Source organism: Rhinopithecus bieti, unplaced genomic scaffold (assembly GCF_001698545.2).
Source record: "Rhinopithecus bieti isolate Rb0 unplaced genomic scaffold, ASM169854v2 scaffold_32760, whole genome shotgun sequence".
In the NCBI taxonomy this organism is placed as follows: Eukaryota; Metazoa; Chordata; class Mammalia; order Primates; family Cercopithecidae; genus Rhinopithecus; species Rhinopithecus bieti.
Window position 1 is genome coordinate 361,689 of NW_016813956.1, and position 27,770 is coordinate 389,458.

General features: G+C 41.2%; 5 protein-coding genes across 5 annotated transcripts; 2 read left to right on the forward strand and 3 right to left on the reverse strand.

Moving 5' to 3' along the window:
- Window positions 1-2,092: 2,092 nt before the first annotated feature.
- LOC108513418 (histone H4) lies at window positions 2,093-15,274 on the reverse strand. Its single transcript, XM_017849161.1, has 2 exons — window positions 13,616-15,274; window positions 2,093-2,664 (listed from the first exon to the last, which is right to left on the reverse strand). Exon 1 carries the CDS (start codon window positions 14,915-14,917, stop codon window positions 14,606-14,608), a length of 312 nt encoding a protein of 103 aa, XP_017704650.1. The 5' UTR covers window positions 14,918-15,274; the 3' UTR covers window positions 2,093-2,664; window positions 13,616-14,605.
- On the reverse strand, window positions 2,093-23,492 carry LOC108513404 (histone H3.1). Its single transcript, XM_017849148.1, has 2 exons — window positions 22,933-23,492; window positions 2,093-2,664 (listed from the first exon to the last, which is right to left on the reverse strand). The coding sequence occupies exon 1, from the start codon at window positions 23,461-23,463 to the stop codon at window positions 23,053-23,055; it is 411 nt and encodes a 136-aa protein (XP_017704637.1). The 5' UTR covers window positions 23,464-23,492; the 3' UTR covers window positions 2,093-2,664; window positions 22,933-23,052.
- LOC108513413 (histone H2B type 1) lies at window positions 9,521-10,071 on the forward strand. Its single transcript, XM_017849158.1, has one exon. It carries the CDS (start codon window positions 9,607-9,609, stop codon window positions 9,985-9,987), a length of 381 nt encoding a protein of 126 aa, XP_017704647.1. The 5' UTR covers window positions 9,521-9,606; the 3' UTR covers window positions 9,988-10,071.
- A 1,426-nt stretch (window positions 23,493-24,918) lies between the features above and the next one.
- LOC108513409 (histone H2A type 1-D) lies at window positions 24,919-25,523 on the reverse strand. The gene has a single exon (XM_017849154.1). The coding sequence runs from the start codon at window positions 25,478-25,480 to the stop codon at window positions 25,088-25,090; it is 393 nt and encodes a 130-aa protein (XP_017704643.1). The 5' UTR covers window positions 25,481-25,523; the 3' UTR covers window positions 24,919-25,087.
- A 211-nt stretch (window positions 25,524-25,734) lies between these two features.
- On the forward strand, window positions 25,735-26,178 carry LOC108513412 (histone H2B type 1). The gene has a single exon (XM_017849157.1). The coding sequence runs from the start codon at window positions 25,798-25,800 to the stop codon at window positions 26,176-26,178; it is 381 nt and encodes a 126-aa protein (XP_017704646.1). The 5' UTR covers window positions 25,735-25,797.
- Window positions 26,179-27,770: the final 1,592 nt, after the last annotated feature.

Here is a 27,770-nt window from a genome sequence, read left to right on the forward strand (position 1 = left end):
TTTTTTTTTTTTTTTTTTTTTTTGACGGAGCCTTGCTCTGTCGCCCAGGCTGGAATGCAGTGACTCAATCTTGGCTCACCGCAATCTCTGCCACCCAGGTTCAAGCGATTCTTCTGCCTCAGCCTCCCGAGTAGCTGAAACTATAGGCACGTGCCACCACACCCAGCTAATTTTTTGTATTTTCAGTAGAGATGGGGTTTTACTGTGTTAGCCGGGATGGTCTCCATCTCCTGACCTCATGATCCACCCGCCTCGGCCTCCCAAAGTGCTGGGATTACAAGCGTGAACCACCACGCCTGGCCTATGCCCACTAATTCCAATTCTTATTTGATGTAATTGTTTATAGATTCTCATGAACTTTTACCTTGACAATTATTTTCAAAGATAATCATCTTTTCCTGTTGAATCCTTGCTCTTCTGACTGTCTGTTCCTATCTCATGGTATTGGCCAAACTCTGTGATGCCCTGTTGAATAGGAGTAGTTTCACACCACACTTGTCTTCCTTCCACCTCTATGGGAATCCTTCCAAAATGGCACCATTAAGTGTTATACTCACTGTAGCTACTCCTTATGAAGTTCTCTTCTCATTGTAAAGTGTTTATGATGAAAGAGTGTTACATTGTGTTAAATGCTTTCTCATTATCTTTGGAGATTATCACGTTTTTTATTTTTTTTTATTTTTTTATCATGCTTTTTATTAATCTCTGTTTTTATTTTATTTTATTTTATTTTTGAGATGGAGTTTCACTCTGTCACCCAGGCTGGAGTGCAGTGCCTTGATCTAAGCTCATTACAACCTCCACCTCCCAAGTTCAAGTGATTCTTCTGCCTCAGTTTCCCAAATAGCTGGGACTACAGGTGCATGCCATCATGTCTGGCTAATTTTTGTATTTTCAGTAGAAGACAGGGGTTCCTGCCATTGGCCAGGCTGGCCTTAAACTCCTGACATCAAGTGACCCACCTGCCTTGGCTTCCTAAAGTACTAGGAATGCAGGCGTGAGCCACTGCTCTGGGCCTTCCTTTATTGATTTCTTAAACTGGCAGATTTAGAATGCTAAACTTCCTTCTATTCTTAGAATAAACCCTATATAATATGCTATTTATTTAAATAATATGGTCTCTGCAATTTCTCCTGGTTTCCATGTTTTCTCATAATAGGCATTTATTTCTAAAAAACAAAATGAATGTTCATTAGTGAGACAAAGCTATAATTTTGTTTTTTTCTCTCTTTTAAAATTTGTATTCCTCTCCAGTTTTGCTAATAACGTTATACAATTTTAAAAGAAAAAAGTAGGAGAGCTATTTTTCTATAGTAACAGATTCTGTAAAATAGGTATCATGCCATGTGAGGTGGCATGTCCCTGTAGTCCCAGCTACTTAGGAGGTGAAGCAGAAGGACCACTTGAGCCCAGGAATTAGAGACTGTAGGGTGCTGCCATCATGCCTGTGTATAGCCACCACACTACAGCGGAGGCAACATAGCGAGACCCATCTCAGAAAAAAATAAAAACTAAGAGATAATCTATTCCTTAAAAATTCACTAAAACTTGGAAAATCAGACTGGACTTGGCAGTATTTGGGTGGAAGGACACAGAAAAGATTTTTTTTTAACTGCCTACCTTATTTTCATGATCATAATTTGTTTACTCAGCTTGTCTATTTTCTTCTTTTTCTTGAAAATTATTTTCCACTGAGTTTAATTTTTTGTAAACATTAACAGCATTCTCTTGTCGTTCTTTATATCTCCCTTTTTGTAGTTATGTTCCTTAATTTCTATAACTTTCTGAAACCAGGATTAATTTTTTTTGAAATTGTCCAATGTATGCTTTGAAAAATAGAAGGGATGTTTTCTGTGTCAAATGAAGGTAATCATAGATAGATCAAATTTGCTTATTGTCTTATTCAAATCCTAGACAACTATTAGCATTTTTCCTTGTTTGTAATATGAGTGTCTAACACTCATACAGAATATTGAAAGGTTACCCTACAATTGTAAATTTGAAATTCTCCTTCTAATTCTGTCAGTTATTTATTGACATAGTAGTGGTTCAGTAGTCCAGTGCATATAAGGTTTTGAATGTTACATCTTACTTTTGGATTTTTATTTTATCATTATGGAGTATAGCAAAGTTCTCTTTTGTTCTTTTTCAAATGTACTTGGTTTTGATTATCCCATGCTCCTTGTTTTATTATTCTATTTTTTATTTCATTAAACTTTTAGTAAATAGTTATTTTTATAGTCTGTATGTAATCATTTCAATATCTGAAATCTTTTGTTTGCTTAGGGATCTAGGAGGAAATGGAAGGCTCTTCTTTTCTTATTAGCCAAACTCTCCATCGTGTCTGTTTTTCTTCAATTTTGTGACATTTGTTATGACCTTATATTTAAACATCCTAAGTTCCTGACAGAGTGTCTGGCATATAATAGGTGTTCAATAAATGATTGCTCAATAAATAGATAATGTGTATAAATGTAGAGAACTTGGGTTCAAGATGATTTCCTCCTGAAGGGGTTTTTGTTTGTCTTCATCAGGCACGAGGGGGCTATAAGCCCGAGTCAATTTAATTTCAGGACGTCTTCATTGGAACTCAAGACTTCATTAAAACTTAGGGTTAAATCTTTGGGGCCAGTTTTCTCCATCCACCTCCTCAGAGCCAGAGTCCTGTAGAGACAAACAAGTTTTTATCTCAGGGATGTTTACTAGTTTTTTTCTTCTTTTTTCCTTTTTTACTCCAGGCTACCCCTGTTTTAAAGCATTCTGGCTTTATGCTATGTGTCTTCACTTTTGTTTAAGAGCCTAGAATTCTATTCCCCAAGGGGCAGACTTTAATTCCCAGAGCTCAGAATCCTGATTAATGGTATTTGCACCCAGAGAACCAAAGATGTCCTATTTGTCACCCTCGTTTCAGCTTCTAAATTTTATTGTTCTGGATGGTTTATGGGAATTTCCCTTGTGGTTTTTTCTTTGCTTTCTTTTTCTTTGGGGGGTGTGTGTGTGTGTTTGAGACAGTCTTGCTCTGTCACCCAGGCTGGACTGCAGTGGCATGATCTCGGCTCACTGCAACCTCCACTTCCCAGGTTCAAGCGATTCTCCTGCCTCAGCCTCCTGAGTAGCTTGGATTATAGGCGCGCACCACCATGCCCGGCTAATTTTTATATTTTTAGTAGAGATGGGGTTTCATCATGTTGGCCAAGCTGGTGTCCAACTCCTGACCTCAAGTGATTCACCTGCCTTGACTTCCCAAAGTTCTGGGATTACAGGCATGAGCCACCGTGCCCGGCCCCTTGTGTTTTTTGTTGAGTAACTAAGTACTAGTTTGTTGGTTGTAGTTTCTCTAGTTCATAGGTGTATTGCTTCAATAGAGTTTTCTGGAATATCTTGTTTTCCACATTGCAGATAAGAGTCCTTACAGTGTCCCTCTCTATCCCTGTAAACACCTTTGCTTTAATATTTTGTCTGATACTAATATTGCTAAACTAGCAATGTCTTGGTAAACATTTTCTGGGGATATTTGTCCCTCATCTTCTTTATTATTGTTATTATTATCTTTTTAAATCCACACATGATTTGTTTTTAGGCCCAAATAAGAGGAGTACTCTCTAAGGCACATTATTGCATATATTCTTTGCTTCAATTTAAAAAAAACGTAAAAGGATAAAATACTGTTCATGTTCAAAACTGACATATGCTTTTTTTTTTTTTTTAGAAAGGCAAAATAAAACTTCCATGAAATTATAACCATATAGCAAAATACCTTGGATATATTCCATTTAATTTAATATCTCACATTATTTTTGAGTTTCATTGTATGTAAACCTGACAAAAAAGATCACTGTTCTTGGAGCTGGAGAGAACTTTTATGGGAAAGATGTCTATCAGAGAAATCAACTTATTTGTAAGCATACTAGCCAATTTTGTTTTTAAAGTAGTGATCCTGTGGTCCAGGTAACAGCACCCTTCAGCTCATCATCAAGTGATTACCACCTCAGAAGAGTTGAGAGCAATTGGGATTCAGGAAGTATGACTAGACAGGCAATTTTCATGATATCCAACATATATTGCTTTAAATAATGTATGTCAGTAATTTCTGATTACATTAAAATAAAACCAAATGTATTTAATCTTTTACATTTTTATTTTTTTAAACATCAGACCCAGTGAGATTTAAATGATATGTCATTGATTGGAACTAATAATATTGATATTATTTTTCATTTTAATTTTGCCTATTTTATAGGCATTGTTCAATGGCCTGTTGACCTTTATCTGAGCTCTGTGATCAAAAAACAGCAATGGTTAAAGAACTCCTCCCCACCTTCTTTTGTTCCAAAAATGGCTTACTGCAAAAACCACCCTTCATCATACGTGATTTAAAGAAGACTCATTGGTCGGGCCTGGTGGCTCAGGCCGGTAATCCCAGCACTTTGGGAGGCTGAGGTGGGCAGATGACGAGGTCATGAGATCCAGACCATCCTGGCCAATATGGTGAAACCCCGTCTCTACTAAAATTACTAAAATTAGCCGGGCGTGGTTCAACCGATTATCCTGCCTCAGCCTCCCAAGTAGTTGGGACTACAGGCACAGCCACCATGCCCAGCTAATTTTTGTCTTCATCTCTTGACCTCGTGATTTGCCCGCCTCGGTCTCCCAAAGTGCTAGGACTACAGGTGTGAGCCACTGCACCCAGCCAGGGAGCACATCTTCTATAGGGAGGTTTTATCTCCTACTTCTAGGAAGAAAAATGGGAGAGCAGAGCACCTCTCTTGCATCTGCTGTTTTTAAGTCCCTTTAGCTCAAAATAATCCTTATGCCAAAATGGCATATTGTAATCTGGAATATGCTGCCAGCTTTCACATGTTTATGTGAAGGTATTATGTGCCAGGCACTATTCTAAGTGCTAGATATACATCAATGGATAAAACAAGCAAAAATTCCTGCCCTCTTGGATCTTACATTTCTATAGGGTTGTCATTCATTTTGTTTCATTTCTTTAACTTAAACAACCAAATCCTACTTGAGTTAACACTGAAAATTTTAATTACTGATGCTTTATCTGTGTTTTGATTGAATTATTTAAAAAAGAAATTCATGCAATTTATCTTATCAATGAAGGCAACTAATCTAATAAGATTTAAATTCACTAATCCATCTCTACATAATTTCCAGGAAAAAGTGAACAGATTTAATTCATAGAATTTTGTTTTTAAAGATCCTATCATCAATAACAATCAAAATATCTTTAAAAGATTAATCAGGCCCAACCAAGAGTGGTGGCTTACACCTGTAATCCCAGGACTTTGGGAGGCCAAGGCCGGCAGATCACCTGAGGTGAGCAGTTCGAGAGCACCCTGGCCAACATGGTGAAACCTTGTCTCTACTAAAATATAAAAATTAGCCAGGCATGGTGGCATATGCATGTAATTCCAGTTACTGAGGAGGCGGAGGCACAAGAATTGCTTGAATCCAGGAGGCAGAGGTTGTGGTGAGCTGAGATCAAGCTACTGCAGGTGTGTGCTACCATGCCCGCAAAGGAAAAGGAAGGGGAAAGGATGGGAGGGAAGGGCAGGGAAGGGCGGGGAAGGGAACTCAGAAAGTGAAAAAAAATGTATTACCTAGTGAGAAATAGGAAATGGAAAATGGTTCTCTCCATCCAGACATTTCAAACCTTGCAAGGACATTAAGGGTTGAGGGATGGCAGGGTGGCCTGCCATTTTTCTATGCCAGGCTTCAGCCTTGAGCTCTAGATCTATAGAAGTATCTTCGCCCTGAGCAGCTCTATGTGAATGTCTCAAGCAGCCTCTCACCTTGTTACATATATACTAGAGAAATGTGTGCACATCTACACCAGGAAACATGTGCAAGAAAGTTCACAGAAGTAATGACCTCGATAATCCCAGATAGACACAATATGAAGGTCTGTTATAGTAAATTGAGTAAACTAGTGTTACTGTATATTTAACTATTTAAAATAATGAAACTATGGTACTGGCGTGACATATATGAACATGAATGAATCTCAGAAACGTTGGTTTGGATAAAAAAACATCATAAAATTATATACAGCTTGTGATTCCATTTATGTGAAGATAAAAATAGGCAAAATGAAATGACTTACAATTTATGGATCCATTCTTAGATATTTAAACCAAGAAAAACCAAAAAACAAACAAACTGAAACAAAAATAAGATTGATTAAAACAAAATGTAGGGCCAGGCTTGGTGTCTGACACCTGTAATTTCAGTGACTGGGGAGGCTAAGATGGGAGAATGCCTGGGCATTATAGTGAGATTCCCTTATCTAAATATACATATATATATATATATATATTGAGACAGGGTCTCATTCTGTCTCCCAGGTAGGAGTGCAGAGGCACAATCTTGGCTCACTGCAACGTCCAACTCCTGGGTTCGAGCAATTCTCCTTCCTCAACCTCCCAAGTGGCTGGGATTGCAGGCATGTGTCACCACACCCAGCTAATTTTTGTATTTTTAGTAGAGACAGGGTTTCACCATTTTGATCAGGCTGGTCTTGAACTCCTGACCTCAGATGATCCACCTGCGTTGACCTCCCAAAGTGCTGGGATTATAAGCATGAGCCACTGTGCCCGGCCTGACATTCTAGTTCTTAAACTGCCCTTTATTTTGATGATGTATATGTGTACTCTGTGAAAAGTGAGATATACTGTTCATAAGATTATGTGAGTGATTGCTGTTCGCCTAGCTCAAAGTTCTTCCTGTCTCTCCCACTGAATTGGGGAGAGTTATACAGGGCCTATTAATTACTAATGATATTTTACTTCTTAAACTGGGTTTTTAAGTACCAACCATTTGTTTTACAATTCTTGTTTATGTTGCATATACCCTTTTGTACAAATATATTCACTATAAAAAGTTTAAAACTCTCTTGAGATCTCAATCAGAAACAGGAAATCTCAATGCTACTCTACAGTTACTGCCATTTTTTAAATTCCCCATTGTCTTTTTCTTAATTATGTGCCATATCACCATTTTTATTCATATAGATATATAAGTGCAGAAATTTTAGTCTTTAGCAGGAATTTCAAAAATCACGAATGGCAGTGTTAACTACCTCATTTAAATCATTTAAGGATCTCAATCCAATCTTGTCAGTTGAATATCTGATATGTGTAGTTTGGATGTAGTTAAGGGCCTTCATCTGCACTTTTCTTTCTGTTTCTTCTTGCAGTTGCAGATTGTATCACTGAACTCCTCTCTCTGTGGTTTTCTTTGTGTGTGTACATTTTGTGTCTCTCCAACATATTAGTTCATCCTCTTTAGGTGAATTTCTTTCTCTTTTTATCCTACTCTTCACATCTGTCTCTCCTTCCATTGCGTCTGTTTATTTTTTCTCTCCCTTTGCCACTTTTCCCTTAATATGGTTTAAATTTTCTGTCTCATTTGTCTTTCTCCTTTTTCTCTAAGTTATACCATAGAATCAAAAAAAATTTTTTTCATTTCTAACCTCTTTTAGTCATTAAAGAAATGCTTCATTTTCTATTCTTTTAACATGAGAAGAACGCCGTTTCTCTTTTTGCAACACAGCCCACCAAGGTAGGTGAAGATGTCTTCTAACGGACTAGATACAAGTCAGACTGCCTAAATCATCATTCTGGTTACACCTAGTATAAACGATGGGGTTTTAGGCAGGACGCCGCAACTTGGGTTCTCTAATTTCCCTTTCTGTTAAATGAGAAAAAAGTAATATCACATAAGTTTTATTTATTTATTTATTTATTTGAGACGGTGTCTTACTCTTTCACCTAGGATGGAGTGGAATGGTGCGGCCTTGACTCACTGCAACCTCCGCCTCCCGGGTTCTCCCTCAGCCTCTCAAGCAGCTGAGACTACAGGCCTGCGCCACCACGTCCGGCTAATTTTTGTATTTTTAGTATCCACGGGGCTTCACTATATTGGCCAGGCTGGTCTCAAACTCCTGACCTCGTGATCCACACGCCTCGGCCTCCAAAAGTTTTGGGATTACAGGTGTGAGTCATCACTCCAGGCCGTTTTTTTTTTTTTGTTTTTTTTTTTTTTTTTTTTCTCTGAGATGGAATCTCTCTCTCTTGTCCAGGCTGCAGTGCAGTGCCAGGATCTCCTCTCACAGCAAGCTCCGCCTCCGAGGTGCATGCCATTCTCCTGCCTCAGTCTCCTAAGTAGCTGGGACTACAGGCGCCCGCCACCACACCCAGCTAATTTTCTTGTATTTTTAGTAGAGACAGGGTTTCACCGTGTTAGCCAGGATGGTCTGGATCTCCTGACCTTGTGATCCGCCCACCTCAGCCTCCCAAAGTGCTGGGATTACAGGCGTGTAATCCCAAAAGGAGAAAGACAAATGAGACAGAACATTTAAACTGTATTAAAGGAAAAGTGGCACCGCTCCCGCCCCAAGATTTTTTGATTAAATAAATACAAAGAAAGCGTATTAGCTATTCTGAACACTGCTACATTAGCTAAATTGGAAATTTAAAAAAAAAAATGTTAAACAGATTTTAAGGTTTTCTCGTCATCACTGAAGTGAGAAAAACAAATTACTTTGTGAAACAAACATAAGACACCATAAATTCAGAGTACACTTTTGTTAGATGCTAACCCACAGAGTGGAATACTTTTTGCGCAGCACCTTCATGTCTGGAGACTTAGGACCCAGGAAGTGGGAATGGTGGCAGGAGAGGAGAGGGGCTAGGGGCCTGGGGACGGTGGGGTGAAGGAGGGGGGCTTAAAAAGGACAGTCAAATTTAGGAAGAACAGTTTCTTAAACTGAACAGTTAGCTAAGAAGCGGGCTTTAGCCAAAGATAATAAGTTGAAAGTAAATCTCTTTGTTAAATAGCGGACTCTTTCATTTTAATTTTTTAAATAATATTTTCACTAGTAAGACTGAATATTTATTTCGGATCCTCGCTGTAGGGCTAAACTAGGTGTGACTTGCTTTTCCATTAAGGACTGAAGCCATTTTGGCTAAGACATTCTTTCCTGTCTTAGCTCTCTTCAAGAGATGCTATTTACTTTTGTTGTTGTTGTTGTTGTTTTTCTCCGGACCTTTATTGCCTGCCCTTTATTTTCATGATGTGTTTGTGCACTCTGTAAAAAGTGGGAAACACTGTTCTCGGGATTGTGCGGGTGATCGCCGGTCGCCTAGCTCGCCGTTCTTCAGGTCTGTCCTGCTGCTCTAGAATCTACACCAGAATGCCAAGGCATAGCTTTTCCAGGAGCTGTTAAACCGACCTTACAATTGGAAGACGTAACTGGGCCGGAAGCTTTGTCTCCCTGGCATTTAAAAGCATAGAGGAGAGCAACTTTTAATTTTTAAAATGAATAAGTAAACTAATCTGAATTGTTTGGAATGCCAGGAACGTGTTATATAAAATGTTAATTAGGTGACCCGACCTCGAAAACTGCTCTCAGGATATGACCAATAGGAGAGTAGACCTAGGCTCCTTCATTTGCATGCAGACTTCACGACAAAAGAACGAATCAGAGATAGAGAAACTAAATCTTTATTTACATAGCATTGTCTACAAATTCCGAGGATCAGGGGTTGTAGATTTCATTTTGATTTCTACTTGCAGAACAGGGAAGATAGCATGCCTGAGCCAGCGAAATCCGCTCCGGCCCCAAAGAAGGGCTCCAAAAAGGCCGTGACCAAGGCACAGAAGAAGGACGGCAAGAAGCGCAAGCGCAGCCGAAAGGAGAGCTACTCCGTATACGTGTACAAGGTGCTGAAACAGGTCCACCCCGACACCGGCATCTCCTCCAAAGCCATGGGGATCATGAATTCCTTTGTCAATGACATCTTCGAGCGCATCGCCGGCGAGGCTTCCCGCCTGGCGCATTACAACAAGCGCTCCACCATCACCTCCAGGGAGATCCAGACGGCCGTGCGCCTGCTGCTTCCCGGGGAGCTGGCCAAGCACGCGGTGTCGGAGGGCACCAAGGCCGTCACCAAGTACACGAGCTCCAAGTAAACTTAGCCCTGCAACTGCCTTAGTAAACCCAAAGGCTCTTTTAAGAGCCACTCACCTTTTCACAATTGGAGCTATATACTGACACGTGAAGTTACTGGAAACTCTTGCAGCTGAAATAGGCATGTTTTTAAAACTTAAAATGGTACTTGTTGGGCTGGTGGCTTTATGAAACTAGTTTCCGTGTTTTATGAGGTATCAGTCGATAGCACCTAAGAGACAACAGTAATTTCATAGTTTTGCTCTATGAAAACGAATTTCGTTTCTCTTTTTGAGTCCTTAAAAGTCTACGGGTTTTACAAAAGAAGCCCACATTATGGGGACTGGAGCGGGGTGGGGAAGGAAAGGAGACTGCTGCTCTCAAATACTTCTTAATGTTGAATTTGCTTTTTTCCTTTCTTTCCTCAATTCCTTCAAAAGGTCTTAATTTGGATTTTTAGGTTCTAAAGGAAAAATAAAATCCTCTTCCCTCCACCGCCCCACCTCTGCGACCTGTCTGGTTTCACCAACTAGACAATTCTCAGTGTGCAACCACACTTGCGTTTGCACACAAACGCACATCGTTCATTGGTCGACAATCCCCATCTCATCTTAATCATGTTCTTAGAGAAGTTGGGACTCCATTGTTAAGGATTCTCCTAATCACAAAAGCTGACTATATACTTATCCCCAATCCAATCATTAATAAAGGGCATGTGATCTTTAGGACAGGTGTAGTCAAATTAATCAGATCCTTGAGGCTAAAAGGAACTCTGCCTTCTCCGGAGAACAAGTCAGGCAACAAAGAAATAAAGCTGTATTGGGAAGAAAGGAGGGGAAATGACTTTTGGGGAGAAGGCATCTGCACTGCCTGATACAAGCACCTTCCAGGCGAAGGTGGATGAAAGCAACATCCTGTAGGTTGAAAATGGATAGTCATTCATTCACATTCAAGTGCCAAGCAGTGAGTTTTGTACTGAGGACTTTTGCACTGAGAACAGTGGTTCTCATACTTGAGTGTGCATCAGAATCACCTAGAGAGCTTGTTAAAGGAGATTGCTGATATAAAGAATATGCTAACCAAGCCTCCTGCTTACATGGAGTTTTCTTGTGATAAAGATGTGGGAGAAGGTTGTGAAGAGTCTGAATATCAAACAATGAAGTTTAGATTTATTTTGCAGACAGTTATAGAAAGCTTGTGAGCAGGGACTAACAAAATTATAACTAGTTCTAGGAATATGCTTCCGGTGGCAGGAGACTGGATGCAGTGGAGGGAAATAATGATGTTGAAAGAGGATAAAGTTTCAAGCCAAAGAAATGGCAGGAGTAATGGAGCAGGGGATACAATAAACAAATCAGAAAGTAGTTGAAGGGATTTCATTCAGCATTTCATCAAATATTGATTGCATTCCCTCTGTGCCAGGCATTGAAATACTGCAGTGAGCAAGACAGACAAGAGATTTCTCTTCCTAGTAAAAGAAGAGAGACAATAGACTGGGCATGGTGCCTCAAGCCTGTAATCCCAGCACTTTGGGAGGCCAAGGAGGGCGGATCATCTGAGGTTGGGATTTCAAGACCAGCCTGTACAACATGGCAAAACCCTGTCTCTATTAAAAATACAAAAATTAGCTGAGCATAGTGGCACAGGCCTGTATTTCCAGCTACTCGGGAGGCTGAGGCAGAAGAATCGGAGAATTGCTTGAACCCAGGGAGGCGGAGGTTGCAGTGAGCTAAGATCACACCACTGCACTCCAGCCTGGGCCACAGAGGGAAATTACATCTCGAAGAAAAAAAAAAGAAGAAGAATACATAGGTCTGTTTCACTCAGTAAATGGTAACAAAATAAACTCACTCCTGTTCAATGTATTATTTAGTATTATGTCTGTGATTCCTCTCCATCTTTAAATTTGGGATCTCTAGATCTCAGACCCTGAAATCCTAGACTTCTGGTTGTTGACAGGAATCCAGGGAGCCCTAGGAGTTCCTTGAGTTTCTGAGCATGAGCCTTAGAAAATGTCTATGTTCATATGTCTATTTTCAACAGATTCTCAAAGGAGTTTTTGATCCATCTATTACTAAAAACTACTCTTGTTTTTTTGTTTGTTTGTTTGTTTTGTTTGATACAGAGTTTCGCTCTCGTTGCCCGGGCTGGAGTGCAATGGCAAGATCTTGGCTCACCACAACCTCCACCTCCTGGGTTCAAGCGATTTTCCTGCCTCACCCTCCTGAGTAGCTGGGATTACAGGCATGCACCACCATACCCAACTAGTTTTTTTATTTTTAGTAGAGACAAGGTTTCTCCATGTTGGTCAGGCTGGTATCGAACTCCCGACGACCTCAGGCGATGTCCCTGCCTCGCCCTCCCAAAGTGCTGGGATTACAGGTGAGAGCCATCGTGCATGGCAGAACCACTCTTTAAGGAAGTCAGCCCATGAAAATATATAGGTTACCACTGCTGAAGACATGTAGACTATCTAGTCTACCCATTGATCTCTAACTCTTTTTTTTTTTTTGGATAGAGTCTCACTCTGACCCAGACCTGGAAGTTGCTGGAACTACAAGCCTGTGCCAGCATGCCCGGCTAATTTTTGTATTTTTATTAGAGATGAGGTTTCTCTGTGTTGGCCAGGAGGGTCTCAAACTCCTGACCTCAAGTGATCCACAAACTTCGGCCTTCCTAATTGCTGGGATTACAGGCATGAGCCATGTGCCCTGCCTGATCTCTAACTTGTAATTAGCCCCACTGTTCTGTCTATAATGGAACACAACAGAGGTGATACCAAGTCGACAGGTTCATTTGGCATCAGCTTTTCTGTAAAGAGCTTTTAGGTCAATGGAAGGACATTCCACAATACTAAATAAGTTCAGGAAAAAAACTGAATTTTGTGTGATAAAATTATGCTGCTTACAAAGAGACTCAACAATAAATAAGCTTAAAGACAGATATTTTTGTTTCATGGAACAAATTCATTGTGATTAGTCCAGCTTTGTGAAGCAGCTCTGCTCCTTCTGATCAATCAGGAAATTTCGTTCCTTCCAAGTCAACGTTCTATCATCTCCTAGGGCCTAATGGTCTCTGCTTGCTCAAAACGAAATCAATACCATTATAGCTGGGGAAGAAGGTAACATGAAAGTTTCAAAGCCCAGACCTGGTAGTAACTTTTCTGTGTCTCACCTGTGTTAGAAATAATGTAGCCACATGCTTACATCTGCTCCCAGAAAGACCAGGAAATGTTGCCTCTTGCTAGACAGCCACCTGTCCAGCTTTCTTTTTATTATGATAAAGTGAAAAAACTTTATTGGAAAAATGAGGGTTTATGCAATATTCTCCACAAACTAAAATCCATTTTGAGGATAGTGAGTAATAGTGTCATACTGATAGTCCTGAGATTGTAATTTTACACTGATTAAGAACAAGGACTGGAGTAACCCACTAGAGAATAGCTTACTTATTTTTGTCTCATTTCCTGAGGTGTAGAGGGAAAGAAGGTGGGAATTTAATCATGATAACCTCGGTTTTAAATGCCCATTCATGCAACCACAGTAGCCTGATCTATGATTTAAGGTAAAATGACTTGTGTTAATAATAAAGTCTAAAACTATTTAAGATAAAAGGCCAACAACAACAACAACAAAAACTCGTTCAACATACCTTTAAATTGGCCGCGGGTACATTAATAAAAAGTCCTTTTAAATTCAACAACAGAAAATCAGTAGCTCCGGATGGAAGGCAGCTCAGAGGAACACAGCCAAACAAGTTGGCCTCTCCCCATTCCACTGAAAAATTTTGAGAGAATCTTATGTACTTTCATGGTTGTTTCTCCCACGGCAATAACTACTTTCTTCTTTAAAGATTGTATTTGTCAGTTAAGTGCCTCCCACACACCTCATATCCCCCTATACCCATAACCATGTAAACGCCATTTTGTCTTCCTTTCATATAACAATGCCTTGGTAGGAACTAGTACCGACCTCTATTTTTTTCCCTATTCTTCACAGCAGAATCAGCCTTTACCACTTGCCTTCTGTGATACAGGTTTTGTTACCTTGTTTCTCCAACAGCTACAGTCTTTGCTACTTTCTTTCTCTGATAGCCATGCAGAATGTTAGCGGCAGTTTGCCATCAGTCTCCTTACAGTAATACAGAAAACACAGGCCAAGCGTGGCGGCTCACGCTTGTAATCCCAGCACTTTCGGAGGCCGAGGAGGGGCAATCTCTTTTGAGCTTGAGTTCAAGACGAGCCTGGGCAACATGGCGAAAATCCATCGCTACAAAAAATACAGAAATTAGCGGTTGTTGGTGGAGCAAGCCGGTTGTCCCAGCTACGCGTAAGGCTGAAACACAAGAATCCTTTGAACCCGGGAGGCGGAGACTGCAGTTTGCCGAGATCGCGCCATTGCACTCCAGCGTGGGAGACAGAGCAAGACTGTCTGAAAATAAGTTAAAAAATAAAAGATACATTATCCTCACTAGCCAGTAAGATATGAAGCCAAGACGTAATAAAACAATTGAACTTGAAAACCGAAGCTACTAAACACGTGAAACTACATTAATTTTAAGCAGTGACTACTACTCTTTCTCCTGAGTGGATAGGTGGCCCTGAAAAGGGCCGTTGGTTTTGCGATAGCTGTGGAGATAAGCTCAGCCGCCGAAGCCATACAGAGTGCGTCCCTGGCGCTTGAGCGCGTACACCACGTCCATGGCTGTGACCGTCTTGCGTTTGGCGTGCTCCGTGTAGGTGACAGCATCGCGGATTACATTTTCCAGGAAAACCTTCAGCACTCCGCGAGTCTCCTCATAGATGAGGCCAGAAATACGCTTGACGCCGCCGCGGCGAGCCAGGCGCCGGATGGCTGGCTTGGTGATTCCTTGGATATTGTCGCGCAACACCTTGCGGTGACGCTTAGCGCCACCCTTACCTAGACCCTTTCCACCCTTGCCGCGACCAGACATGTTGAAACCACAGCTGTTAAGCTTGTAGCACAATACCTCTGGTACAGCCGCGCAGCACTTTTATAACAGTATGACGGACCTGTTTGAAAACCTCATGAGCAGTGGCGGGAACCACAGTCAGTTCCCGCCCTTCTGTGCAATTCTCCCTTGCTCAGAATGGAAGAGACCAGGAGGGGCCTGAGGCAACAAAAGAGTCTCAGTTGGGATTTCATAAATACTCCTAGGTATGTATGTGTATGTAGATACACACCATACTTTCAGCCATTAACTAAGCCATCAGTTCATAAACTTTTGACAAAGAAGCCTGACAGCTGTCCCCCACTTTTCCCAGAATATGAAATAATTAGTACACACTGTTTCCCTCACAAGGTGCTGTGTTTTGGGGGGTTTTTTGTTTGTTTGTTTGTTTGTTTTTGCGACGGGGTCTTGCTCTGTTGCCCAGGATGGAGTGCAGTGGCACGATCTAGGCTCACTGCAACCTCTGCCTCCCGGGTTTAAGCGATTCTCCTGCCTCAGCCTCCTGAGTAGCTGGGGTTACAGGCACACGCCACCATGCCCAGCTAATTTTGGTATTTTGTTAGAAGAGACAGGGTTTCACCATATTGGTCAGGATAGTCTGGAACTTCTGAACTTGTGATACGCCTGCCTCGGCCTCCCAAAGTGCTGGGATTACAGGTGTGAGCCAAGGGCCGGGCCACAAGATGCTTTCAAAGTATTTTAAGCAAATCATATGTTTATTGTCTCTGAGATTATTTTTTATCGATTTATGCATTCCTAGTTAACCAAGCAGGGCTCTTCAGCCTGCAGGCTAGATAGTGCTACTGAGGGAACTAAAAGTATATGACAGTTACACATTTAGAGGTCAAATTAGGATAAGATCACTGAGGGCCCCTTGAAGACATGAATATGTACATCCCCAAAACAATTAGAACCTTGTTGGGCTGAAATTTATGAAAATTTATGCTTTGATTGTATGCTTTGATTGTGCCTTTAATCATGGACAGATTGTAGCCAGCACTGTATCATTCACCACATTCTATTACCCCAACAAATTGGCATCATAGTATCCAGTCAAACTATCATAGAGACAGCCTGCTCCACATACATGCTGTGGGGGTCACACTGGGCAAGCTGTACTAAGTTTCCTTGTTTTAAATGTATTTTAAAATTCTAACTTGTAATTATTTGTTAAGTTGGAACGAGATAATCCTATCAAAATGCTTAAACTAATGTCTACATTCCAAATAAGCAATCATTAAACATTAATTATGGTATATTACAATATTGTGGGTGTTCTCAATTCCTATCCTTAAGGTTCATCCTTCCAAAGGGATGAGACAGAGTATTCTAATTTGCTAAAATCTGATTTTGAGAACTCCTCAAAACAATAAATAATGAAAAACTTAACTCATCGTTAATCCCCATAAAAAGTTCCAGGTCCTTTGGGTGGAATATTTGTTTTTTCTCCATGAGTTGTGAGGAGAACCAGGTTTATCACAGTTGTTTGCTGTTTGATGAATTTATGATACATGGAAAAAGATTGCAGAGTAAAGTTCTTAGCCTGGGATACATAGAAAAGCTTCAGGGGATCTCGGAATAAGTACAGAAAAAAAAAAAAAAAAAAAAGTCAAATTTTTTTTTTTTTCTTATTACTATTCTCCAACAGAAAGTTAGCATTTTCTCTATGTAGGAACTCAGGCAACAAACAGTATAATTGGCAGTACAAGTGCTTTTATTTGTATCACATTGCCATTGCCAATATCTCAAAATTGCATTTAAAAATCTCAATCCTAAAGCCGGGCGCAGTAGCTCACGCCTATAATCCCAGCACTTTGGGAGGCCGAGGCAGGAGGATCACAAGGTCAGGAGATCGAGACCATCCTGGCTAACACAGTGAAACCTCGTCTCTACTAAAAAAATTAGCTGGGCATGGTGGCGGGCACCTATAGTCCCAGCTACTTTGGAGGCTGAGGCAGGAGAATGGCGTGAACCCAGGAGGCGCGGAGCTTGCAGTGAGCCAAGATGGCGCCACTGCACTCCAGCCTCGGCGACAGAGCAAGAAGACTCCATTTCAAAAATAAATAAATAAATCCTTCCAACCTATAATAAGTCTCAGTCACATGAATAGATTATTATTTAATGTATTAATTTAAAAAGCACCTATGCCAGGGCATGGCTTATGCCTGTAAATCCCAGCTCTTTGAAAGGCCCAGATGTGAGGATCACTTGAGCCCAGCAGTTCGAGACCAGTCTAGCCAACATGGCAAAAACCTGTGTCTACTAAAAATGCAAAAATTTATCAGGCATCTTGGCGCACAGCTACTTGGGTGGCTAATCTCTTGAACCTGAGAAGCAGAGACTGCCCTGAGCCAAGATCATACCATTGCACTCCAGCCTGGGCAACAGAGTGAGACTCTGTCTCAAAATCAGTAAATAAATAAAATAAAAAATTTAAAAGCACATATGTTAATATTTCACCAATTTGGACTTTTTATAATTTGATAATGGCATATTAATATAATTGTTTTATTTTGTTTTCCTATATATTATCTAATGCATTTAAAACCATTATTCTAGGCGGGGCACAGTGGCTCATGCCTGTAATCCCAGCACTTTGGGAAGCCAAGGTAGGTGGATCACCTGAGGACAAGCATTCGAGACCAGCCTGGCCAACACCGTGAAACCCCACCTCTACTAAAAATACAAAAATTAGCTGGGCATGGTGGCATATACCTGTAATCCCAGCTACTTGGGAGGCTGAGGCAAGAGAATTGCTTGAACCTGGGAGACAGAAGTTATAGTGAGACAAGATCACACCATTGCACTCCAGTCTGGGCAACAAGAGCGAAACTCTGTCTCATAAATAAATAAATAAATAAATAAATAAATAAATACTATTCTGGCCGGACGTGGTGGCTCATGCCTGTAATCCCAGCACTTTGGGGGGCCAAGGCTGGTGGACCACTTGAGCCCAGTTCAAGAGCAGCCTGGGCAACATGGAGAAACCCTGACTCTATTAAAAATACAGACATTAGCTGGGCATGGTGGCATGCTCTTGTAATCCCAGCTACATGGGAGGCTGAGGCACAAGAATCACTTGAACCCAGGAGGCAGAGTTTGCAGTGAGCCAATATTGTAGCACTGCACTCCAGCCTGGGCAAGAGTTAGACTCCATCTCAACAAATAAATAAATAAATAAATAAATAAATAAATAAAATAAGATCATTCTTAGAAGGAGAGGCATAGTGTGGGCCACTCAGAGCTAAATGGTGAAAACTTGAACAAGTTACCTATTTCATAATTGATCTGCATCTTCAATGGTGTATAATGCCTCACCCAGTTATTCAATTTAAAATGAAAAACAAGTGTCAAGCACTACTATGTCAACAATACTGCACAGGGCATACTGCTGCAGAAAACAAGCATTTGGGGAGTAGCCACAAAGGCATAATAAAGAAATGGAAAGTTAAGGACACTTGAATTATGTTCTGGTTTGACACAACTCCCTATATGTATTTCTGCAAGTTTTTTTACGTAAATATTTGTATGCCATACTATAATACCAATCTGTACTTTTAGTTGTTTGTAAACTACTAGAAAGATTTAAAAGTGGACAAGTATGCAGTTAATATGAAACAGATTATAATGGCCTTTTAAGAAATCAATGTAGGGGGCCTGGTGCCGTGGCTCACACCTGCAGTCCCAGCACTTTGGGAGGCGGAGGCTGGTGGATCACAGGGTCAGGAGTTCAAGATCAGCCTGGCCAATATAGTGAAACCCCATCTCTAGTCTCTACTAAAAATACAAAACTTAGCTGGGCGTGGTGGCATGCACCTGTAGTCCCAGGTCCCAGCTACTCCGGAGGCTGAGGCAGAAGAATTGCTTGAACCTGGGAGATGGAGGTTGCAGTGAGCCGAGATCACGCCACTGCACTCCAGCCTTGGCAACAGAGTGAGATTCTGTCTCAAAAAAAAAACAAAAGAAAGAAATAAATGTAAGAATTCAAAACAGAGAGAGATCTCATCTATTTTGAGAGATGGGGAATGAAAAATATAAACATTTCAAAATACATCATTAGATTAGTTTGAAGTTTAAAACAGGGTGCAGAAAAGAGAAAAAAGAAGAAAAAAACTGAAAAAAGATACTCTGAAAGGTAATATAATTAGACCAAGATCACATAGCTCCTAAGGGGCAAAACAAGACTCAAATACATGTCATCATGTTAGCAAATTCCATACTTCTACTAAACCACAGTGCCAGAGTGTTGATTTAAGGCCATATAAAAGAGTTTGATTGCCATACTAAAGTTATTCTTAAATCTAAAGCTATATGAATCCAGCTTTTTCTCTCTCTTTTTTTTTCTTTGAGATGGAATTTCACTCTTGTTGCCCAGACTGGAGTGCAGTGGCGTGTTCTCCGCTCACTGCAACCTCCATCTACTGGGTACAAGCGATTCCCCTGCCTCAGCCTCCTGAGTAGCTGGAATTACAGGCACGCACCACCATGTCCAGCTAATTTTTGTATTTTTAGTAGAGACGAGGTTTCTCTGTGTTGGTCAGGCTGGCCTCGAACTCCCGACCTCAGGTGATCCACCCGCCTCAGCCTTCCAAAGTGCTGGTATTACAGACATGAGCCACCACGCCCAGCCGAATCCAGCTTTTTCTTCATGGCTTGTAAAATAGAGAAAACAGTTTTTAAGTGAAGAAAACATAAAGCTACAAGGAGATGGGGCATATAAATTTGAAGCTCATATGAGGAATATTTCACCCAGAGCAATGAAGAGGATGAATGACAGCAGAGAGGGATGAAAGGAACCACCTATAAGAAGGCTATAACGATAGCCAGTCCAAAGAAGAGATAGAAGAGCGAGAATTACAACCATGAAAAGGCAAATAAACAAGGAAAGATGAATTTAGGGAGAATTCACCAAACTTAGTAACAGATTGGATTTGGCAACAAAGGAAAGGGAATAATTGAAGTGTCGGTTAACAAAGCAATAGTGTTGTTGTGAATAGAATATATAGGAATGTCACTTGAAAGGTTGTTTCCTAGATGTGGTTGGATATGTTGAGGGTGTGTTATAGGTAAACAATAAAGCCAATATCCAGCAATCTTAGTTAGACAGAAGCTACTTAGATGAGGATGGTCATACTGAGAGTCTGGTATAGAAGATGAACAAGCAGATATCCAGCAATCATCCAGAAAGGCAAATTTGATACTTAGGCAAGAGGACAGGCCTGAAGGAAGAGACTTTAGTTACCTGCAAGAAACTAACTCCCAAACCCATGAAGGCAAATAGGACAGTACCTTAGAGAAGTCCCGCAGTTGGAAGGCTACAAGTCAGTTCTTCCTTTGTTGGTGCTCCAGGAAATCAAATATAATGGGTCAAAGCCATTTTAAGATTAGAAATACATGGGCTCCATAAAAAGTGAATACACACTCAAAGTAAATGTGATTCATATTTAGCTCATTTCTCATCTCAACCATTTGATTTTAATTTTTATTAACATTTATTAATTTGTTCATGTCCTAGTTGCATTTGCTACATGAAGTCATTTGTATTTTGATGCAATCAAAAAGTGTGAAACCCTCACCTTTTGGGCTTTGCTCTGTCCCCAGCATTTACCTCCTTCATAGTCTTAGTAAAACATATAAATGTATATGCTCCCCAGATCAACATATGTTCAAGACATTGAGGAGTGAAGAAAATCAGTTAAATCACTTTCTGCCATCACTCCATTTTCCTCTCATATCGAACATAAGCTGTACTTCATTCACTATAAGCCTATATCATTGTTTAAACAAGAAATGTACTGAATATGCAACATGGTTGTTTTTTAAATTTCTCTCTCTAGGGAATTTTGTGGGTGTGTGGTGCTTGTGTGTATATTCCTTGATCCTGTTACTTGAATATTTTGCAAAAGTTTATCTTCCCCATGTCCCCAAGCATGACAGACCCCTGAACCCAAAGACTCATGAACATTTCAATAATTAATTTCCCCCAGTAAAAATTTTAAAAAAATTTTTTTTGACTCATAAACGAGTCAAACTCTCTGTCTTTTATGCCCTTTCCTGGATCTCTCCTGAGTTCAGCTATGCAAACAGTCCCAACATCAGGAGAATCACTGATCATTGTATTGCCCATTTTCCCAAGGAAATGTTGAACATTTACTTGAACCCTCCCAAATTAACTAAATACCCAAATAGTAACAAGAAGCCATCATAAAACATTTTCAGCCCCAGCTAATTTTATCAGAAAGAGTTGTTGTTCTAAGTATCCGTACTGCTGTTCTTCTGGAGAAATTAAAAAAGAACCTGTTATTTCTCTTCTCATATAAAACAGATTTCCTCGTTAAATCTCAATGAAAATCAAGTAGTTGTTCAATGTATGAGAAGGCAAAAATGCGTAGGCTATTACGAGACAGCAAGCAATTGAAGACACGAATGGAAGAGTTTATATTTGAAATGAAAATCAAGTTGTCCCTCTGAACTGTGAATCTCTGAAAGTTGGAGCTTTTGATAAAGGCCGAGGCTGCCTTAATAAAAACTAGAGAAAGACAATGTAAAGATCAGAAAGGCTTAGCCGTTCCGGTTCATTGTAGAATAGAATTGGTGTGATTCTTCCTCAGGAAATTTAAACTATTTTGCTTTTCTGAATTTCAACAAACAACTCAGAAACAGGGTTGAGACTAGGTTGCTGCCAAGCTGAAAGACTGAGCTGGGAACCAATCAGCGCGCAGCGTGTCTGTGTGTGACATAACACGTAATCATAGATACACTCGCAGCCTGATTTTTTTTTTTTTTTTAACTATTAGATGTCCAAACCTACAATCAAGTCCGAAACTTTACATGCCGTGACTCCTGGTGTATCTCCCAAGTCAAAGACTGAAGTAAAGAAAAAGGTTTGCAAGCCCGAAGGTGCAGTGAAGCGCAAGACGTCCAGGCTCCTTCGGTACCTGAGTTCACTAACGACCTAGCCGCCTCCAAGAAGCACAGCAGCCTGTCTGTGGCCGCGCTCGAGGTGTTGGCGGCTATGTTAAGTAGACCGGCCGCATTAAACCCGGCCTTGCCGTTCGCGGTGTAATCTCAGCATTTTGGAAGGCCAAGGCGGGAGAATCTCTTAAGCTAAGGAGTTGTTTTTGGTGGTTTTGTTTGTGTTTGGGGATTTTTTTTTTTTTTTTTTTTTTTTTTTTTTTTTTTTTTTTTTTTTTTGGTTTTTTTGACGGAGCCCAGGCTGGAGTGCAGTGGGGCCATCTCGGTTCACTGCAACTTCCGCCTCCCGGGTTCAAGTCCTTCTCCCGCCTCAGCCTTCCATGTAGCTGGGACTGCAGGCGTGTGCCACCACACCTGGCTAATTTTTGTATTCTCAGTAGAGATGAAGTTTCAATGTGTTGGGCGGGCTGGTCTCGAACTCTTGACATCACGTTATCCGCCCGCCTTGGCATCCCAAAGTGCTGTGATTACAAGACTGAGCCACCTCGCCTGGCCAAGCTGAGTTTTGAGACCAGCCTGGGTAACATAGTGAGACCTCGTCGCTAAAAATAAATACAAATTTTTAAAAATCATTTGAATAAGGTTGGGCCTTGAAAACAAACGAGGGCATCTTCGTGCTAAGAAGAGCAGCCCCTCGGGTTCGTTCCCGCTAAACAAGGTGGTCTTAAGAAAATCAAGACCGAGGCCAGAAAAGCCGCTGCAGTCATGCCCAAGACAGCTGTCCCGGCAGCCGAAAGGCCCAAGAAAGCTTGGGGCGCCCTTATTCCGAAGAAAAGTAGTAAGCAGACCCCAAAGAAGGCTTTTGCGGGTGGAGGCTGCTGGAGAAAAAGGTTGGTTGGTCAAAGGTGGCCAAGAAAGTTCCCAAGCCGGAGGTATCCAAGCCCCAGAAAGCGGCCCCCCAAAAACAGAAATTAAAACTAGAGTACCTTAAAAACTGTTTCAATAACTGCCCAATTACTAAATTTTTTACACCAATTCCGTGAAGGGAGGGGAGACGGATAGAGGTAAGAATGCTTACTCACCTTCACTGAACAGAGATTCCAGTTTACGGACAGCAACAGTACACAGCAACTTTCATAGAAAAGGTGGTTGGCTCTGAAAAGAGCCTTTGGGTTTTGGTTAGCACACATTCACAACACAATTTACGCTCTCTCCCCACGAATGCGGCGAGCAAGCTGGATGTCCTTGGGCATGATAGTCACTCGCTTGGCGTGAATGGCGCATAGGTTGGTGTCCTCAAAGAGCCCCACCAGGTAGGCCTCGCAGGCCTCCTGCAGCGCCATCACCGCCGAGCTCTGGAAGCGCAGATCGGTCTTGAAATCTTGCGCGATCTCACGGACCAAACGCTGGAATGGCAGTTTGCGAATCAGCAGCTCGGTCGACTTCTGGTAGCGGCGGATCTCGCGCAGAGCCACGGTGCCAGGCCGGTAGCGGTGGGGCTTCTTCACACCACCGGTGGCTGGAGCGCTCTTTCGAGCAGCCTTGGTGGCCAGCTGCTTGCGTGGCGCCTTCCCACCCGTGGACTTGCGAGCTGTCTGCTTGGTACGAGCCATTGCGAACTTCTAAGCCCTGCTAAATGACGAAAAACCGAAAGCCTAGGGTTTTCTACCCGTATATATAAAGGCAACCCTGTTCTGATTGGACCAGGCAGCCTTTCCCCTGCAGCTCCATTGGTGAAGATGTCCACTCCCTGACAGAACACCTCCTGCCTGTAGACCAAATATTAAAACTTTCCTCCGTCCGTCTCCTTTAACTACTGGTGTTTTCAACCCTTTCCCCTCTGTGCCATCTTTCTGGCTTTTTTTTAAAACGTACTTTGATTTTCCTCTGCAAAATTTTACCTAGCTACTAGGATAACGTGTCTTACTTAATTTTTAAAAAAACGTTGGCGCCTGAAACTAGCTTTGATCAACGTTTTGAAAAAACGCGCGCTAGTTGTGATTGGTCAAGTGATTTCTTTTTACCCTCAAGTTTAGAAAGGCTAATTCCATATCTTGATTTGTCTATTTAAACTTGGAGATATTTTCAATAGTTTGTTCCAAGTACACCATGACTATTAACTCATAAGTAACTATTTGAAACCTGATGCTAAGCAACATGAACACATATTTAACTACAATATGACATCCTCATATGAAAGCACTCTTATCCTTTACAAGTTCAACTGGTATTTGTATAATCTACTGTAAAAAAAGAGAAATAGCCAAATTTATAAATGGCACAAAAAGACCAGTGTGCCCTTGTAGTCATGCTGAACACTGTGCAAAGAAGCTCCACCTAAGGGCCATCTGGCTCCAGGGGATGTAGGTTTATATTCCTATCTATAATTAATGAGAGTTAGCTCAGTAGAGTGGAAAGTGGCTTGCAAAAGCAAAACAGACCTCAAAATCCTTACAAATTGCAGGTAATTTCGTATCATTAAGATGCATACAAAAGATAATAAAAGGTTTTTTCCGGTTCTGCTGCTTTAAGTCACTACATTCGTATGTAAATGTAAACACGGACGAACATTAATCTCTCTCTTGTATTTCTCACGCCTTTTAACAGCTTTGCAATCCTAAGGGGCTGCTGCATTGATCGATTTAAATTACCTGTGACACATACACTCTCTGCATTTTAATTAGTTTGCCTTTTTTTTTTTTTTTTTTTTTGAGACAGAGTATCTCTGTCGCCCAAACTGGAGTGTAGTGGCCCGATCTTGGCTCACTGCAACCTCAGCCTCCGGAGTTCAAGCTTTTCTCCTGCCTCAACCTCCTTAGTTGAGCACCTTGTACACGTAAACGGAATAGCTAAAATTACAGGCGCGCGCCACCACGCCCGGCTAATTTTCGTATTTTTAGTAGAGACGGGGTTTCACCATGTTGGTCAGGCTGGTCTGGAACTCCTGACTTTGTGATCCGCCAGCCTCGGCCTTCACAAAGTCCTGGGATTATAGGCGTGAGCCACAGCGCCCCGCCAATTTGCTTAACTATTTTTATAGCAACTTTAAAATGGACGGTTAGTTTCATGGTGCACAGTGTAAGGACACCCACTTATAGGTGGAAGAATACTAAAGAAAACTGCAAAATAGCTGACATAGAAAAAACTGTGAGCCCTTTTAATGAATACATGGGTGGCTCTGAAAAGAGCCTTTGGTTAAGATTGCCTCCGTAAAAAATCAATATACAAATTCTCGTTTTACTTGCCCTTGGCCTTGTGGTGGCTCTCAGTCTTCTTGGGGAGCAATACAGCCTGGATGTTGGGCAGGACACCGCCCTGAGCAATTGTGACTTTACCCAGCAGCTTGTTTAGCTCCTCGTCGTTGCGGATGGCCAGCTGCAGGTGTCGGGGGATAATGCGGGTCTTCTTGTTGTCGCGGGCCGCATTGCCCGCCAGCTCCAAGATCTCGGCAGTCAGGTACTCCAGCACCGCCGCCAGATACACCGGCGCGCCGGCCCCAACTCGCTCGGAGTAGTTGCCCTTGCGGAGCAAGCGGTGCACTCGGCCCACAGGGAACTGGAGCCCCGCCCGAGAAGAGCGGGTCTTAGCCTTAGCTCGGGCCTTTCCGCCTTGCTTCCCGCGTCCGGACATTTTGATATCTTAAAATAGACGTTGAGCAAAAGAAGTGAAAAACGTAAAACTGGATTTTGTTAGCAAGTGAGAAACTATTATACTTGGAGGCCGAATTGTAAATAACGCTATTTGATTGGCTAGAACAACCAACCAGTTGCAAAGAAACGCAAGAATCACCTAATTTGCATACGACAGGGCACACAGAGACAATTTATCCAATCAATGTGTAAGTTTTTAAACGCCAGTTTAGGACACGAGCTCTAGAGATATTACGAGCTGCAGAGTGAGGATACTTGTCATTTCTCTTTAGGTTGTGGACGAGGTGTTTCTTTAACATGCCTGAACCTGCTAAGTCTGCTCCTGCCCCAAAGAAGGGCTCCAAAAAGGCGGTGACCAAGGCGCAGAAGAAAGATGGCAAGAAGCGCAAGCGTAGTCGCAAGGAGAGCTATTCCGTTTACGTGTACAAGGTGCTAAAGCAGGTCCACCCGGACACCGGCATCTCATCGAAGGCAATGGGTATCATGAACTCCTTCGTCAACGATATCTTCGAGCGCATTGCCGGCGAGGCTTCCCGCCTGGCGCATTACAACAAGCGCTCGACCATCACCTCCAGGGAGATCCAGACGGCCGTGCGCCTGCTGCTGCCCGGGGAACTGGCCAAGCATGCCGTGTCCGAGGGCACCAAGGCTGTCACCAAGTACACCAGCTCTAAGTAATTCTAACGTCTTCATACCCAATTCCAAAGGCTCTTTTAAGAGCCACCTACTTTTTCAGCTATAGAGTTGTAATTACCTGCATATTTTCTGTGTTTACCACAGGATAAAAACAGGTTTGGTTTTATCCTGATTTGAGGGGGTTGCTGCTGTGTAGGTCTAGAGCACAGTTCTTTTGACAAAATGCTGTACTTAATCTTAAGTTAGTGGTAGCATATTTGTTTTACCCCAAGTGCTAGTTACAAGGGTAGCCCTTTGTGCTGATGTGCACATTTTTCTTATGTTGTGCTGTGATGTGTCCCTTGTCAAACTGGTTTCATAAGAAAAGAACTTTTGAAATTAAGTAATATTTCTTTTGCTACTGACAGTGTTGGGGAAAAGAATGTCTTCCTTAATTCCGGTTTAGTCATAACAGCATTGGCAAGTTTCCCTGGTTAAAATAATATAATCAAATTCTTCAAAATATAAGGACAGCAAGACAAGCCATGTGCATGAAAACTGAAAAATGTGAACACCGGTGCCTGGATGCAGCACTAATAATCAAAATTGTTCTTTGTTTAAAGAAAAGTTTGGCCACTGGCAAAATAACATTTGGGAGTAATAACTGGAAGTCCAGGAGAGAAACACCCTTAACCCTAAAATATTTTGTCACTTCCTCAAAGTTGTTTTTTACTTTTTTTCCTTCAAGGTTGACTTCATATGTGTTCATTTTATTCTAATAGGCAAAATTGTGATTTTAAATGAAAAAATAATTTGTGTCATTCTACTTACAAATACCACAATTTTCTATTCTATATACTCATATATAAAGATACTGAAGTTGTTGTATTTCTTGTAATTACAAACCTTACTTAAGATCATAAACTGTTACGAATGGCATCCATTGTAGAATACTTAGAATTTTTACAAAATATTTTGTATTTTAAAATATTTAAAATATTTTATACAAAATATTCTTAGAATTTCAACCCAGTTAAGAAAAAAGGAATAGTATTCTATATTACTTTCTTTTCTTTTTTTTTTTTTTTTTTTACGAAATTTCACTATTGTTGCTCAGACTAGAGTTCAATGGCACGATCTTGGCTCACTGCAACCTCCGCCTCCTGGGTTCAAGTGATTCTCCTGTTTCAGCCTCCCAAGTAGCTAGGACAAGAGGCAGCTGCCACCACGCCTGGTTAATTTTTATATTTTTAGTACACACGGCCTTTCTCCGTATTAGCCAGGCTGGTTTCGAACTCCTGACCTCAGGTGATCCACTCTCCTCAGACTCCCAAAATGCTGGGATTATAGGTGTGAGCCACCGCACCTGTCCCACAATTTTTTTTCAAATTCCCACTCCCTGTCCGGCACATAAATGGACACAGAACACAGCACATACAAAGCATATAAAAACATTCAAATAAACCCCAACTGAAAAAATGAAAGCAACAAGAAAAGCTAGAAAATGAAAGCTAAAATACTAAATAGCTTTATGTGCAAATTTACATTGGTATAGCAGTCGATTTTTGCTTTCTGTAGTTCCATAAGTAAATTTCTAAACTAAGGTGTACATCAGCTTGAGGGGAATACAACAACTTTCTGAAATTATATGCAAA

Coding starts and splice junctions, on each gene's coding strand:
- LOC108513404 (XM_017849148.1), bottom strand. CDS start 23,463: ATGGCTCGTACCAAGCAGACAGCTCGCAAGTCCACGGGTGGGAAGGCG.
- LOC108513413 (XM_017849158.1), top strand. CDS start 9,607: ATGCCTGAGCCAGCGAAATCCGCTCCGGCCCCAAAGAAGGGCTCCAAA.
- LOC108513412 (XM_017849157.1), top strand. CDS start 25,798: ATGCCTGAACCTGCTAAGTCTGCTCCTGCCCCAAAGAAGGGCTCCAAA.
- LOC108513418 (XM_017849161.1), bottom strand. CDS start 14,917: ATGTCTGGTCGCGGCAAGGGTGGAAAGGGTCTAGGTAAGGGTGGCGCT.
- LOC108513409 (XM_017849154.1), bottom strand. CDS start 25,480: ATGTCCGGACGCGGGAAGCAAGGCGGAAAGGCCCGAGCTAAGGCTAAG.